The 15,838-nt window shown below is 54.2% G+C and overlaps 1 protein-coding gene across 3 annotated transcripts in view; it reads right to left on the reverse strand.

The window, feature by feature from the left end:
- The window catches only part of MGLL (monoglyceride lipase), a 114,586-nt gene that overhangs the window by 4,833 nt on the left and 93,915 nt on the right, over window positions 1-15,838 (reverse strand). For all 3 annotated transcript variants that reach the window (XM_038565463.1, XM_038565461.1, XM_038565462.1), the window contains 2 exons: window positions 15,297-15,386; window positions 1,280-1,495 (listed from right to left, as the gene is read on the reverse strand). In XM_038565463.1, the coding sequence (XP_038421391.1) occupies window positions 1,280-1,495; window positions 15,297-15,386 (306 nt within the window). The remainder of the gene's footprint in view (window positions 1-1,279; window positions 1,496-15,296; window positions 15,387-15,838) is intronic.

The following is a 15,838-nucleotide window of genomic DNA, read 5'->3' on the forward strand; positions in this document are numbered from 1 at the left end:
CCAGTCCCTCGCTTGGCTCACACCTCCCCCTGTTGGCTACTTGCACACACTGCGATCTCACCAATCTGGGGTCTTTGTGCTCTTTCGCCCTCAGTCTGGAATGTTCTTCTGCGGTCTCCCCTGGGCACCCCATCTAAAGTAAGGGCTTCGCCCTCCCTCTGGTGACCCAGCCCACCCCTTCATCGGTGGTGAAGGAATAACCAGGGGGGTCTCCTGGTGCTGCCAGGGTTTTCATGCCCTCTGGCACGAACACGAGCCAGCTCTCCTTTCCCTTTTCTCCTTCTTTCTCTTCAGCCCCGAGTCCACACCTGGTGGCTGGTGTGAGTTAGGGTCTGTACTTTGTAACGGTGTGAGGGGAGCCTGTGACGGCTGGCCAGGGTGTGAGCATCTTTGTCAGCAAGGTGCAGGGTGGAGAGGACCAGGGGCTTGCTCGGGGGGGCCTGAGCTGGGATCCTGACAGCACAGCTCAGGAGGCGTGGGACTTGTGTGACTTGCCTGCTCTCATACCTGAGCAGGATCCGGCCGGGGTGCAGGGCCCCCACAGGTGGCTGCCTGGGCTGTGGTGGCCCAGTCAAAGACAGATCTGTTCGGGAATGCACCTTGGGGTTGCGCCCACCCAGCTGGCCACAGAGAGCCACCTTTGGGATGAGCTGTCACTTGACGGGCGCACAGGAGATGCTCCTCCGGCCAGGGCTCTTCCCAGCTCCATCAAGCAAAGGAAATGGGCACGAAATGCAGGTCAACCCCACAACTCCACCTGCCACCTCGGAAGGCGCTCTGAGTCAGTACGTTGCAGTCTGTTGTATCCGACATGCCATACGGCTAGGCCACGGGCATTGTACCCTTTATGGGACATGCTCTGGAAGATTCCTGCGCAGATCCAATCCCACCAAGGCCTGTGCACCTGTGCGCTCAGTGTCCCGGGGTGGCTGCTGGGCTGGAGCTATTGCTGCTGGTGCAGAAGGCTGACAGGTAGGGAGGCGGGCAGAAAACGTGCCCTTGGCCCTCATGCCCAAGCTGACCTCTGCTGCTCAGTGCTCGGGGTGGGTACTCTCCCGGACCTGACAGCTTCTCAGCGTTCTCTCCTCCTTCCTCTCAAGCTCGTTCGTGAGATCAGTCAGCTAGTGGCTCGGGGGCTCCCTTAGAATGAGCAGATGCCTGAGATTCCTGCTGCTTAGTCCCCTGGCGGGGGTGGGGTGGGGTGCGGGAGGCCCAGGGGTGCCACTGCCCCGCCCACCTCGGCCTTGGGAAGCAGCAGTGGGGGTGGGCGGCTGCTTACCTTGAGTGTCTTGTCCTGGCTCTTGGCGGACTCCATGAGCAAGTAGGCCCCTTTGCTGTCACAAAGGCGGTCGGCGGAGCCCTGGAGCAGCAGGAAGGGCAAGGTCAGCTTGGGGAGGGCCCGCTCCACTCTAGTGACAGCGTTGAGCAGCTGGATGCCAAAGCACACCTTCAGGCCTGCCCGGCAGATGAGGGGGTCCGAATTATAGAGGTCCACCTGCAGGAGAAGAGAGAGAGATCCATCAATTCATGGCCAGGGGTAGGGGTTGGAGGCTCCAGGTCCAGAGGCTCAGACCTATTCCCTGGGAGTCTTTGGGGCCTGAACAGTTGACTCCATTCAGGTCAGCTGGGTCTGGGGTGTGGGTGCTGAGGGCTGGCAGTGTGGCCGGCCCTTCCAGAACCTGGACCTGCACTACTTCCGGTGTCTCTTCTTCCAGGCTCTGTGGCGGTCCATATCCATACGTGTGTCCATGGGCAGCTCCAAAGCATGAATTTGTAATTTAAAAGATGTAAGCAGCGTGTTGCTTGCTTTGATGATTTCACTCAGGAATAGCTCTGAAGATGTTCTGGTGTAATTTGTGTGGATTTTGTTTTCTCTAAGTCTGCCTTCCTTGACTTAGAGTCTGCCTGGCTGGAGTGGCTGAGGAGCCCACCTGAGTTCCTGGGGTAATGGCCCTGCTGGAAGGCCTGGGGCTGGTGTGAGGGGTCCTGAGGGCACATGGCAGGGCACTGCCCCATGAACCTCAGAAGTGGCAGGGCTCAGGCAGGTCTGGGCTGCAGTTTGCCTGCCGTCCTGGCAAGGGGCCTGTTGCCATCTCTGCACCCTCAGCTACGTCTGTCCCTTTGTCAGATGTGCCCAAGGGTGGGTCTTCCCTCCTAACCATCTGCCCACTGCACCAGAGCCCGACACTGTCCTTGTTCATTGCTCGTAAGTCCACCCAGATTAGTTTCTGGCTTGACTCTTCCTGCTGCTGGGGCTCACTGTGGCCTGAGATGGGGCATCTGCCCCACAGAATCTGGGTAACAAGCTTCTATAACTCTCGGAGCCCCATATGGGCAGGGGTGAGACCACAACGCCCCTTCACTCACTTTCCTCATCCTTGCCAATGAGTCTTTAGCTAGTTGGAGAAGAAGTGCCCTGTGGTGTTAGGACTGGGTGAGGGAGCGTAAAAGCCATGGGGACAGGGCGTACAGGAACAGCTGCCTTGTGAGGCCACCAGAGCATCTGCTATGTTCTCACTCTGATTCTCCAAGTGCGGAGGCTACATCTCCCCTCCTGCTGGACTACCCCCTATAGGGCCTCAGCCAGAATCCTGGACCCATGCCAAGAGGGGATAGGCTGTCCTGGGTCACCCCTGCTGTCCCCGGATTCCTCCCATGCTGGGGATGGAGCACAGCAAACCAGACCATTTGCGAAAAGCCACACGAGAGAGATTAGCCACTTCCTGCAGCTGAGCTGGCACGACTCCTACAGGGCCAGGCCATCTGCTTGGGGGCTGAGATGAGACTGGCGAGGATAGTCCATGGGTAGCACGTGGCCACTGCAGGGGATGATCGGGGTCTGTAACCTGTCTGGGGAGGGGCCGACAGGGCTCACGAGAAAGCCCCGGGCTGAAAGTCTGTCGTAAACTGATGCTACCGGGAATGATGGCAAGTGCAGCCGAGCAGGGGCCTGGGTGTCACATGCAGGATCTCATTCGGCAAAATGAAATAAGGACAGCTAACATTTATTTCTGAGCTCTCCTGTATGTTTGCACTAAGTGCTCGGCCCATTTAACCTTCACAGCCGTCACAAGCACGCCGTATGAGGAGGAATGGCTCTCGCGGTCCCTACTGTGCAGACGAGGAACCTGTCATCCGTTCCCCACTTCTCGTTCTCCCCTAGAAAACCCTGGATATATTTAGTCTGGAACACTACCACCAGGACAAAGGACTACATTTCCCAGCCTCCTTTGCGGCCGAGCGGTCATGCGACCCAATCCTGGCCAATAGGAGGCGAGCAGCCGCGCCCCGCGCGCTCTCTGGCCAGGGCTTGGCCTCCGCGGTGGCCCGTTTCCCTCCTCCCGCCGGCAGGGGTGGGGAGAGAGGTGAGGCCGCACACACCAGGGGCGCCCCCGGAGACGGTGAGCAAGGAGGTGGGTGCGTGGGCCCTGAGAAGTCCGCTGCGCGCAGGCCCAGCCTGTCTCCTGCAAGCGTGTGGCCGCGACCTCGATGCCTGCTGGGCCGCCCGGCCCTCGCCCCGCTGGCCCGGGCCATGCCGGCCTGTGAGGGCCTGGCGGAGGCCGCTCCTGGGTTCAGTTGCTCGGACGGCCCCCGGGGCTTCCTGCCGCCCCTTCCTGCTCGCTTTTTCCACGTCTTGGTCACGTAGGCCCTGTTTACACAATGGCCTATTATGGGCCTGGAGAAGGGCCTAGCAGATGGGTCGGGGAAAGGGCAGGCCCTGGCGCGAGCCCTGGCCAGGGTGGAGGGTGGGGGCCAGGAGGGAAGAGAGGAGGGCCGCGCCATGCGGGAGCACTGGGGCTCGGAGGGCCCAACCCTCCCTCCCTGCAAGGAAGTGCTGGCCCAGTCGTGGCAGATTTTGTTTTTGAGAGATTGAGATCTAAATCTGCCCCAGGTCCCCCTTTCAGGGTAGCAGGGTGTCCAGGCCCCCCAGGAAGAGATAGACAGGGCTCTCCCTCCGCGGCCAGGTCCAAGCCCAGAGCACTGGTCAGCGGAGCCAGCGCATTCAAAACCAGCACCAAAGAGTCAGTCCTGCGGAGGACTTCTTGTATGAGTCCATCTCCATGACATTCTTGAAATGACAAAACGAGGCAACAGATTAGTGGTCGTCAGGGCTCGGGAGGGTGAGGTGGGGGGACGTGGATGTGGCTACAAAGGGCTACAGGAGGGATATTGTGGTCACGGGATGTTCTGTTCTGGGGCTGACTGCCTCAATGTCAGTATCCTGGTTGTGCCCCATCCTGTGGCCTTGCAGGATGTCACCACCGGCGGGTGCCCAGGGCCAGAACATGGGCCCTGGGGATCCCTCTGTATTATTTTTCACCAGCGCATATGAACCATGACTATCTCCAAATAAAAAGCTTCATTAAAAACACATACCAAAGAGCCAGTCTTTGGTACTATCTCTCACAGCCAGCTCCCCTCCATTTTCTGGACCACAGCTGGTCCTGCCAGCTGAGGACATTGCGGGGACCTATCAACCAGAGGCTGTGGATCTGAGTCCAAGTGACTGAATTCTTGCTCCAGATGACTGACTCCTGGGGGCACCTCCACTTACTGAGACGTGAAGTCTTTCATCTTGGGGTAGTCGAGCAAACAGTATAAAGAAGGTCAGAGGAGTGAGACCACCCAGCCCTGACACCTCTTAGCCGAGTGATCTGGACAAGGCTCCTTGCTCTTAGACTCAGTCTGCCAATCTGTGAATGGGGGGATAGTGGAGGTGCCTGGGGAGATTCAGTGAAATGATAAAGCCACAGTGCCTAGCCCAGGGTCTGGTCCACAGTGGTGATAATGACTGTGAAGTCTGACACTGGGAAGCAAGGGGAGGAAAGCCACTCTTTCTTGGAAGCAGAGTGAGGCCTGCCCAAGAGACCCCAACCTACATGACCATGGGTGAGGCCCTCCTCCTTCCTGGGCCTCAGTTCCCGTAGAAGGGACCTCCAAGATTCTACTTGGGTTATAGGTCTCCTAAGCGGTGAGTATTTTCCTGGTCTCCTGAGTGTGTTTAGTGATCCTCTCATACCTCCCTGTTTTTCGGGGCTCTGAGGGCTGTTGTCAATTGAAGTTGACAGCCAGGGATGTGCCAACTGGGACTTCTGACTTCTGCACGTGGTCTCTCTGTAGGAAGAAACTTTGCCTTAAAGCACAGTAAATATAGCTGCAATCCACAGCTGGGAGCTTTCTTAAGCTTTCGGTTGAGCAAAATCTAGGCCCTACCCCTACAGTCAAATCTCTTGACCTATTTTTAGAAAATCTGTTCTGTGATGGAAAGCAAAATTACATTTTTAATTAGAGTAATATGCTGAGCCCTTAACTCTGTAGGGCTATATTAAGTGCTTTGCTTGTAGTTGTTCACTGAACCTTCTCAGGAGGGACATAGGGACTAGTCCCTACATAGGGACTAGGATTATTATCTCTGTTCTATACGTGAGGAGCCTGAAGCTCAGAGGGGTAGTAACTCACCCAAAGTTACACAGCAAGTGTGGGACAGAGCCAGGGGAAGCACATGGGCAGTCGGGCTGCACATTAGCATTCCTAACTGCTCACCAGGCTATGCTACCTGTCTAGAGGGAGAGAAAGGAAAGGCAGGTCCTGTGGACTCAGATGGCCAGGAGCTGTGGAGCCGGCCCTCCCAGAAAAGAAAGGGGTGAGTCCCTGGTGAAGACCAGAAACACCTGGGCCTGACAGATAATGAGGTGACCTGGGGGGATCCCAGGGGTTGCCTTCCTTCACAGACTGCCAAAGGGGTTGGGGGCCACCCTCTGGGTACAGACACACATGCCCTCCCACCTGACCCTGTCCCCTACTTCTCAGAGAAATGTGGTCCAACAGGCCTCATGTTCTGCGATTTCCCCTCAGGTTCCTATAGATGTGTCTACAGCTGGGATTTTTTGATGCTCCTCCCATCAAATCCCTCCCTTTTCCTCTATGCTTTAGAGCCCAGCCATCCTGGGCTTCCCACCTCCCTCCTCCATTGTTTAGGTCTCTGTTAGTCCATCCATTTTCTTCCCAGGAAAAAGCAGATCACCTTGTCTAGTGTGCTGGAGAGAGAGCAGCAACTCTATCCAAGGGATGTCTGTGAAACCCTTGGGAAGCCTAAAGTGAACTGGCAGGTCTTTGCAGAGACAATCTGTTCATTTTCCACCCCTGCCCTGAAGGGCAAGGGGGGGACAATTTATAGTGCAGAGTTGGATCACGGAAAATCCTGTCCTACGTGCATTGGTTTCCATCTCCTGTCCCAAATGCTTTTCCAGCCTGATGCTCTTCGTCTGGTTGATGTCTACTCGGCTTCCAGGCCTCAGGTCAGACTTCACCCCTTCAGGGAGGGCTCCCAGGCTCCCAGACTCTCAGGCTAGCAGCTCTCCGCCAGCTGCACACATGCTGCCGTGTGTGGCCAGGTGTTTGCACGCCTTGCGCAGCACTCAGGTGGCGGCCTCCACCGGGAGGCCCGGAGGGAAAGGTCCCTCCCTCGCCTCATCTCACAAAGAACGGGCTGTTCACGAGAGAGGGGCCCCATCCCTCCACGGAAGGTCAGCTCTCTGGAGCTGCTTGCTCTTGCTTTCCCTGTGGCTCGTAGGGCTGTGTTCTCATGAATGCCAGGCTTATGGAATATCCTAAACACAAGTAAGAATCGACCACAGAAACTGGCGGGAATGCAGAACACACTGAACGCTGAAGACGGCCTTCTTGCCTGGGGCTCCCAGCGCAAGCTCCCCTGTCCATGTGTCCTCTCCTGTTGGGACTCAGCTGGCTTGCAGCACCCTCAGAACCCACCCCAGAGCGCCCCACTTCCTGCGGCAGTAGGGTCAAGTCCAACAAACTCCCGCAGGGGCCTGTGAGGCCACAAGCCATGGGCTCCAGCCACTGCCCCGTGGCCCTCCTCAACACGCCGTCATCCCCACCCCGCTGCCTCACTCCCTCTAGGCCTAGTGTATACCTGTCTCCTCGGCCTGGCCGCCTGCAGAGCTTCTCCTCTCTTTCCACGCTCAGCTCAGCTGCCCCTTCTTCCGGGAAACCTTCCTCCCCTGGGACACCAGGAGCCACTGCAGCTCCTGTCTTTCCTTCACGTGCCCATCTTCTGTACCTATAGGCCAGGGCTGTCCCGGACATTCCCGGTTTCCAGAATCCCGCTTCCTATGTCCTTCCTCCCGTCTGCTGGAGAAGCCCTGTTCCCTCTTCAGGGCCAGTTCAAGTGTTTCCTCCCATTGACAGGTGCCTAGACACTGTTGGGGAAACGGGTGCTTCTGTCCCCAAGGCTCCTGTATCTTTAATGGAAGATGTAATAATGACAGCTCCCATCCCCGTGGTGTCTACACTGTACCAGGCTGCAGCCTGGCCCCGCAAGGGGTCTGGGGACCAGTGACACTGAGTGTGGTTCTCAAGGTCATGCTGTGGCACAAAGAAAGAGACAGTTGGAAAGACGGGCCGTGCTCTCCCCACTGGGCCCACTGCCTGCTTTTTTGTCCTCTACCAGAACCACCTTTCTGTCCCTGTGACTGGGACCCCGGAGGACAGGGTGGCTAGGCAGGTATTCCCAGCCTCTGGCTCAGGGCTTGGCCCGAAGCAGGGGCTCCATGCAAGTCTATTGATGTGCCACTTGCAGGATGGCACAAGGGAGACGGGTCTTGCCTAACTCGGCACAAAGTCTCCCCAACGTAGTTGGCTAGAGGCAAGCCCTGTGTACCAGGAGGCCCAAGGCTATGACTACCGGAACAGGAGCCCGACCTTGGTGGTTGAAATTCTGGAGCTAGACAAGAACCACCAGAAACAAGGACGCTGCGGTTCCATTCTGGATATAAAAAGGATGAATCAGGATTAGCCTATATATATGAGTTACCACTTAATCAAGAACATGTGAATTACTGAACATTACTTCCCAAGAATGACTTTTTCTATTAAAGCTCAAACTCCTGGATGTTCTGGTCTCTGCACACACCCCCACCCTTTTTAAAGATTTTATTTATTCATTTGACAAAGAGACAGAGCACAAGTAGGAACAGAGCAAGTGGGAGAAGCAGGCCCCCTGTTGAGCAAGGAACCCGACATGGGTCTTGATCCCAGGACCCTGAGATCATGAGCTGAGCCAAAGGCAGCCACTTAACCCACTGAGCCACCCAGGCGCCCCTGGTCTCTGCCTTTCTAAGCCATGAGCTCTGGCGGGTCATGACCCTAGGCGTGTGGGTGCAGGTGGTTTACACAAATCTCTGGGGCTTCATTCTGGAGGGCAGGGGGATCTTCACAACCAAAAGTGATGCAGACAGGCAGCCCTGCCCGCTCTTCTGGGGTGGAGCTCCCGGAATTGTGACGCCAAACCCAGCTCCTGAGTGGTCACCTAAAGAAGGGGAAAAGCAGCCCCCACATTCTTTGCCCAGTCCCACTGGCCATAGCCACCTTCTCATAGGCCCCGGGGACTGAATAAATAGTAAGAGGAACAAGAAAGAATTACAGGAATCTTCCAAGGCCACCTCCATCATTGCTGCTCATGTTATCACAAGTCTTAACATCAAAAGTTGGCAGCAACTAAGGAAATCAGAATATGGACCAGACAGAGAACGAGGTAGGGAATTACTGTCACTTTTCCAGAGTGTGATAATGGCATGGGATTATGTGTGAACATCCTCCTTCTGGTTCCTTCCTCTTGGGCAACACACACTGAACTATGCAGGAGTTGAGGATTCTGGTGTTTGAAATTTCACTTTCAAAAGGTTTAGCCAAAAAAATGCATCTACTTCATGACATTGAATTGGGCAATGATTCCTTGAATATGACACCAGAAGTACAGGCTATATAAGCAGAAAGTGGGTAAATTGGATTACATCAGAACGAAAACCTCTTGTGCATCAAAGAACATGATCAACATAGTACAAAGCAAGCCACAGAGTGGGAGAAAATACTTTTAAATCATATACTGATCTAGAACATATAAAGAGCTCCTACAACCCAACAACAATAAAAAAATGCAGAAAGTCTGATTAAAACATTTTTTAAAAAGGGATAAAGAGACACTTCTCCAGGAAGATACATAAATAGCTGAAAAATACATGAAAAGATGCTCAGCATCATTTGTCATTAGGGAAATATAAATCCCTTTTGGGCATAAACCCAGAATTATCAAAAGCAGGGTCTTGAAGAGATACTTGCACATGCACGTTCACAGCAGCATTATTCACAAGAGCCAAGAGGGGGAAGCCACCTAGGTGCCCATCAATGGATGAATGGGTTAACAAAGTGTGGTCTGCCCATACGATGGAATATCCTCCAGGCTTATAAAGGAAGTTCTGACACATGCCACCACATGGATAAGCCTTGAGGACGTGGTGCTGAGTGAAATGAGCCAGTCACAAAAGGACAACTACTATATGATCACACTCATATGACGTCCCTAGAATCATCCAATTCACAGAGACAGAAAGTATGATGGTGGGTGCCAGTGGCTGCAGAGGGCCGGGAGCAGAGAGTTATTATTTACTCAGGACAGAGTTTCGGTTTGGGAAGATGAGAAAGTTCTGGAGATGGTGGTGGATATGGCTGAACCACATTGTGAGTGTACTTCATGCCCCTGAACTAAACGTTTAAAGATGGTTAAGACGCTAAATTTTATGTTCTGTGTATACAACCACAATCGATTTTAAAAGGTTTAAAATATAGTGAAAGGGAATATAATAAGGGAAGGGAGAAGAAATGTGTGGGAAATATCAGAAAGGGAGACAGAACATGAAGACTCCTGACTCTGGGAAACGAACTAGGGGTGATGGAAGGGGAGGAGGGCGGGGGGTGGGGGTGAGTGGGTGACGGGCACTGAGGGGGACACTTGACGGGATGAGCACTGGGTGTTATTCTGTATGTTGGTAAATTGAACACCAATAAAAAATTAATTTATTAAAAAAAATAAACATCCCTTACCAACAAAAAAAAATAAAAGGTTTAAAATATATATCCATATTGATATTTTCATACTTCAGCACAGATTTTAAATGCCTGCAGAATATTTTCAATTGGTGAATCCCAGGGAAGAGTATATGGGAGTGCATTGCACCACCACGTTGACTTTTCTGTAGGTTTGAAATTTTCCATAAATAAAATTGGAGGAGAACGCTCCTTTCCCCACAATACCAGTTTCCAGGTTCTTTATTTGGTTTCCCTTTGCCAGTAGGAGCCAAACATCCCTTGGGGATGCTTGGGGCAGGAAGACCCCCGTGGGCAGAGCCCCCCGCTCGGGGCTGGTGTCTCGCTGGGCCACTTATGCCAAGCCTTGGCAAGTCAGCCGCATCCACTCCTCATATAAATGGAGGTCCAAATCTTAGCTCCCGCCCAGGTCTTTGAGAGACAGGTGGCACCCCCACGCGGACCCAGCCGAGCGTGTGGCTTCTCTCCTCCTGGACTATGTGTGGGTACTTGGGAGGGAAGCTGCAGGGTAGGGAGGGCACCCTGTGGTCTTGGGTCTGGCTGGCAGCTGGGATTATCTCTGACAGTCTCTCTGTAGAGTCACTGACTTTTCCGCTGCCATTAGAGCCACTGCCTTCAGGAACCTGCCTCTGGTGTGCTCAGAGCTGCCTCTCCCATCGGTGGCAGTGGCAGGAGTAGAGCAGGGAGCAGGAAACATGCGGTGGGGGGAGGGGCGCAGCAAGGGGCAGGTGGCGGACCCCTGGCGTGCAGGGCACAGGCCCCAAGCAAACCCATTCGCGTGCTGCCCGCTGGCCACTCCCATATGGAGACAGACATACCGAAAGACATTCTAATGGCCCGTGGTTTTTTTTTTAAGGCGTCAGTAAATTATCAGCTGCTTCAAATAGGCATGTCATCTGCAGGGAATGTAAGCTAGAAATGATGGAGAGTCGCAAAATAAAATCAGCTAACCAAATCGGGCACACTGGAAAGCTAATAACCGGTTCTCAGAGGGGATTTCTGTGGGAGGCTGTGTCCTGAGGACAGAGTGGGAGGCTGGGGCCTATCTTTAGCTGTGGTTACAATTAGTCAAAAGCCTCAGTGATGGCCGAGCTTTCCAAGGCCTGGCAGGAGCCTTCCCAGGGCCTCGGGCAGATGTAGCCTCCCTGCAGCAGAGAGAGGGGGCAGGGTGGGAGACATGCAGGCAAGAGGGGCAAGGGAGTCCCACCCTCAACACTGGGCACCTCTGAAATGTTAGGCAAGGGTCTGGAGCGGCGCCCCCGCCTAGAGGAACAGAAGGAAGCGAGCTGGCCACTGCTCACAGCTCTCCGGGTGCCTGGATCTCACCATATGGCCGGCCGGCAGGAGCGCGAGCTAGCCGGGATGCGCCCAGGGGCCGGCCAGCGTATTTATAGAAAACAGAGACTTGGTTCAATAAGACCAATCGCCTCAGTTGTATATACAGCGGATGCCCCTCGTAGACGGTCTGACCAGAATCAGCCACATCTTCCTCGCCGTCTCCACCCTGTTCAGAGGCTGGATGGAGCTCAGAGAAAGCAGTGCATTCTGTTTTTGGAATCAGGCGGTTGTCAGTGGTTTGAGATCCTCAGCCATCTCCTCTCTTTACCTCTTGCCCCAGTGTCCTTGGCCGGAGAACTATTTAGAACATTCAAGGCTTCTCAGAGTGGGAGGGATTCATCACATTGTGAAAACCCCACTGTTGAGGGAGGAATGGTGAATATGTCAGCACTCCGATGTTCTGGCCAAGGATGCTAAATGTGTAGACACACATAAAAAATGCCCAAATGGCAACTTCTTTGTTCTCAGGATTTTAGTGCCAAGGGCACTTGACTCAGAGCAGAGAGATCTGGGCACAAATCCTTACTTGGTAGCTGTGTGTCCTTGGGTAAGTGACTCGCCCTCTCTGGGCCTGCGCTTCCAGAGATGCAAATACTGGTGGTAAGACCGACTGCGGGAGCTGGCGGAGCAGAAGCCTAGGGCGTGGGGCTCGGAAGAAGGGTCTGACCACCATGCACTGGCCGGTGTTGGCCAACATAAGGCATTAGGGCCTGTATTCCTGGGTGCTCCGCACAGGCCGGGAGGACGTGCCTCTGTGGGCCGGCGGCGGTGAGGCGGTGCCGCTCAGCGGAGGGTCCTGCTAACAGGCCGGTGGGCGGTAAGAACACTTGCCACAGCAAGGCCCAAACACACATTGCACATGGGGCTTTTGACATTCCAACCACAGAGCCAGCCTGCTTCCCCAGAGACACACTTCAGATCTTCCAAGAGCCTGCAGCCCCTTCCACCTGGTCCTGCGTTCGGGAGCTTGTTAGGGAGGGGAACGTTTCTTTTCGTTTTGGGGCTTTCATAGCTGCAGGGTTCTGTGGGAAATATATTAGCTAAAGATGTGCCTTAGGACACCCTGATGTTAGATCCGGCGAGGTGCCTTTTCTGAACACATGTCCCCCCTGGGCGTCGCTATTTTTAAGGCTCAGCAGAGTGTTCAAAGGGAGTCTCCGAGCAGGGACAAGCACGGGGCTGGCTCTCTCCACGTGGCCGAATGGAAACAGGCTTCTTGGTTATTCCAACTGGAGTCCAGCCTTCAGGCAGCCCGCTGCCTCCTTCCTCCGAGTCTTCCCAGCGGGGAGATACAGTAGCATTTCTAAAGCATCACCCCATTTGTCTGACGCTCAGAAACCCGAGGAATGAGGGTGTGCAACCTCCAGGGGCGCGGGCTGGAGGGAACAGGCAGGGAAAGAGCCTGCTTGCCCCGCGCTCACACCACACTCCCAGGCTTCCCTAAGGCCTTCAGTGGAAGTTTCCATTATCTCAAAAATGAGATAAAAGCTCTGAAATTTGCTACTTTTGAACAAAGATGGTTTGGAATCACTGCATTATCTTCTTCCCTTCCTTTCTGCCTCAGTACCTTCAGGTGGTAAGATAAACAATTTGGATTTGCACCTGGATGTTTCATTGCAAAGATGTCAAAGGGAGCATCGTTCTCCCTCTCTCCCCCCCTCTCTCTCCCTTATTGTTGTACTAGCGCAGCTGAGGCAAAGATAATTGGTTTTACTAGAGATTGCACATGCAAGCCAGACCCATTATTCGGGATGCCAGCAGGTGGAAGAGCCCCTGCCCCCGGGGTGGGGGTGGGGGTGGGTGGGGGGTGTCTCCCTCTCAAATCCTGTCTGCACACAGGCAATGGCCCCCAACCATGGCCATGGGTACCAGTCAGTGTAAAGCAGGAAAAAGAGCTTAGTGACTGTAGATGGTGCCGGAAGCAGGCAACCAGGCACGGGCTTCTCAATGAGATGGGTTCAGCTCTGGCCCCGATGAGTCGTGCACCTCAGAGAGCTTAAACCCCCTACTTAACCCTTGAGCCTCAGTCTTCTCATCTGTGAAACCGGGCTGTTGTGGCTCTCATCCACACACATTAGAGGGAACAGCACTGAGTTTGACTTTGGTGTTTCTGGGACCTAAAGGATGCCTTTTTACTGCATAGATGGGCCTTTTGAAATGACATTTGTCTTCTTTACCCAAATATTCTTTGATCCTGGTGGTCAAATGTGGCCCCAAGATGTGGCTTTGGGAAGCATCATGGGTTTTAAAAATGGATTAAAAATTTCAATTGAAATGTGGATGACTTGGGTTATGGGATATCCCTGGGGTCCCCCACAGGCCCCAGCACCCCCTGGGGTCTCTTGCCAGCATCATTCACAAAGAGGTGTCCCTCAGAGGCCTGGGAGTCAGACCTCTGATCAAGACCTCTCTTTCCCACACATTAAGGCCTATTCCCATTTAGTTGTTCACTCTCTGACTCAGAGGGCCAGGAGATCACATTTTATAATGAAGCTACAACCTGAGTGCTCAGGTCCCAAGGAAATCCAGGAAGGCCACTGGAATACCAGAGCACCCCACTCCATTTTCCAGGGTCCTTGGGGAGCCAATGATTCCACAGTTTCAAACTCCTAAGCAAGAGGGGAAACTGAGGCAGAAGAGTAGCAAAATGATTTGCTTAACCCTGAAGATAATTCCAGTATCTTCCAGATGCGCAGGGATGCCTCCTGTCCACTGGCCATAAGCCCACAGGGGTCCTTGCCCCCCCCCCCCAGACAGAGCAGGCTGAGGAGCACACCCCCTAAGCTCTCAGGCTAGCCCCTGCAGCGCCTGGGCCAAGGCAAGTCCTCTCGACATGTGCAGTCTCAGACTGCTCATCTGCAACATGAGCAGCCAGTGGCTCACGTGGCACCTGCCTGGCACCCAGTCAAAGGCAGAATGCAAGGTGCTGGACTTGAGCTAGATGGAAAGTGGGCTGGCTCGCTGAGCAGTATCTTAACAGACCGACCCACATCTCTGGCATACTGGACTGTACTCAGGCCCAGCATCTCAGGCACGTGAGTTGACCTTGACCACTTGTCCCTGCTGACTTTGATGCCTGGTCCCTGGATTATGACATTAAACCAGGAGCCACCTTGCCTTTTCTGAGCTTCTTTCAGCTGGTTTTGCTTTTACAGAAGATAGCACAGCTCTGTCTGGTGAGCTGTGATGTATTTCCTGGCTCATAGGAGAAGGGGTTCACGAGGTGCCTTATGATCTGACCTGTTTACCCCTTGCCAGTCACCTGCTGCCCTCTATGCTGTGGCTGAACCTAACAACTGACTGTTCTACACGTGGGCTGTCCTTCCTTCGTGCCAAGTCTTTATCAGCACAGTTACCTTTGTTGGGAACCCTCTTCCTCAGCTCCGGCACCAGCTCCCACCTCCCGAGCCATGGACCTATGACCTTTGGCCTGGCCCGGATCCTATCTGCTACCACCATCCCAATTTGCCCCCCAGGAACTTCCCTTCTGTAAAGCTGAGCCCATGAGTTTGGGTGGGGTTGATACCAGTTCTTTCCCTGGATAATAATTTAGGCCTGGACAGTCTGCCAATAAGCATCAGCCCTGAGACGTTTTTTGGCTTTTCCACCAACTGTCTTTCTGCTGGGGTTGCTGAGGTCAAGCTGCTGGTGACCCTCTTTGCTTGCACTTGGGGAAAGTTTGCCTGGGAATGAAGCCAAACCAGAGGATGTGAGAGCTGGGAAGAGACAGATGTTGAACAAGACTTTCAAGCCCCTGGATCCAGCCATGCCTGAAGCCTTTGGTTCCATTCACCGATAAATACCTCCTTTTGCTTGAATCACTCTGAGTTAGGTTTCTGTCCCTGGCAGCCACAAGAGACCTGGCTGATTCACACAACTTCATTTGGTTTGCTCCTTTGCATGTTCAAGGCACAGCTCAGGCATCATAACCATTTGTGCCTTCCCACCCAATCCTGAGGCCGCACAGCACCTCATGCATCTTTATGTCCCCATCACTTCATGCAGGGCCTCAGTGAAAGGCGTGGCCAGGTCCCCAGGTTTTCAGCAAGACTCACCTCCGTCTTATTCCGAGAGAGCACGCTGGAGTCGATTGGGCCCAGGGACATGTTTGGAAGGACAAGGTTGAGAACCTTCGCAGCCAAGACCTAGGGGGGAGGGGAACACAAGGGGCGTGAGTTCGGTGGCATCCATGCTCAGTTCCTTCCACGGGACAGTTTACAGTAAATTAAGGCAGGTGATGGCCCAGCTGAGCATCAGCCAGGTTTGCTTCCCAGGGCTGAACACCCCGACTCCCTCTGCTCTGACTCAGACGGCCTCCAGTTAGTCTGGCTCGGGCCTGCGCCGAGGGTGAGCGGGCGGGAGGTGGGCCGCCATGGCAGGCCGCAGGAGGGCCACGTCTATTTTCGGCCTGCTCCAGATCCTGTGTGGTCACCTCCCCTGCAGGCACGCATAGGCTGTGGTTCTGAATTCTCTGCAGAGTGGCCTAGCTGAGTTCTTAGGCTCGAGTCTCTGCCCTGGGGTTCCTAAAAATACACAGCCGGAGCTGAATTGCCCAGATCACCTGTGAGGCGGGATAGTGCGGAGGCCCCCAGAGAAG

Source organism: Canis lupus, chromosome 20, assembly GCF_011100685.1.
Source record: "Canis lupus familiaris isolate Mischka breed German Shepherd chromosome 20, alternate assembly UU_Cfam_GSD_1.0, whole genome shotgun sequence".
In the NCBI taxonomy this organism is placed as follows: domain Eukaryota; kingdom Metazoa; phylum Chordata; class Mammalia; order Carnivora; family Canidae; genus Canis; species Canis lupus.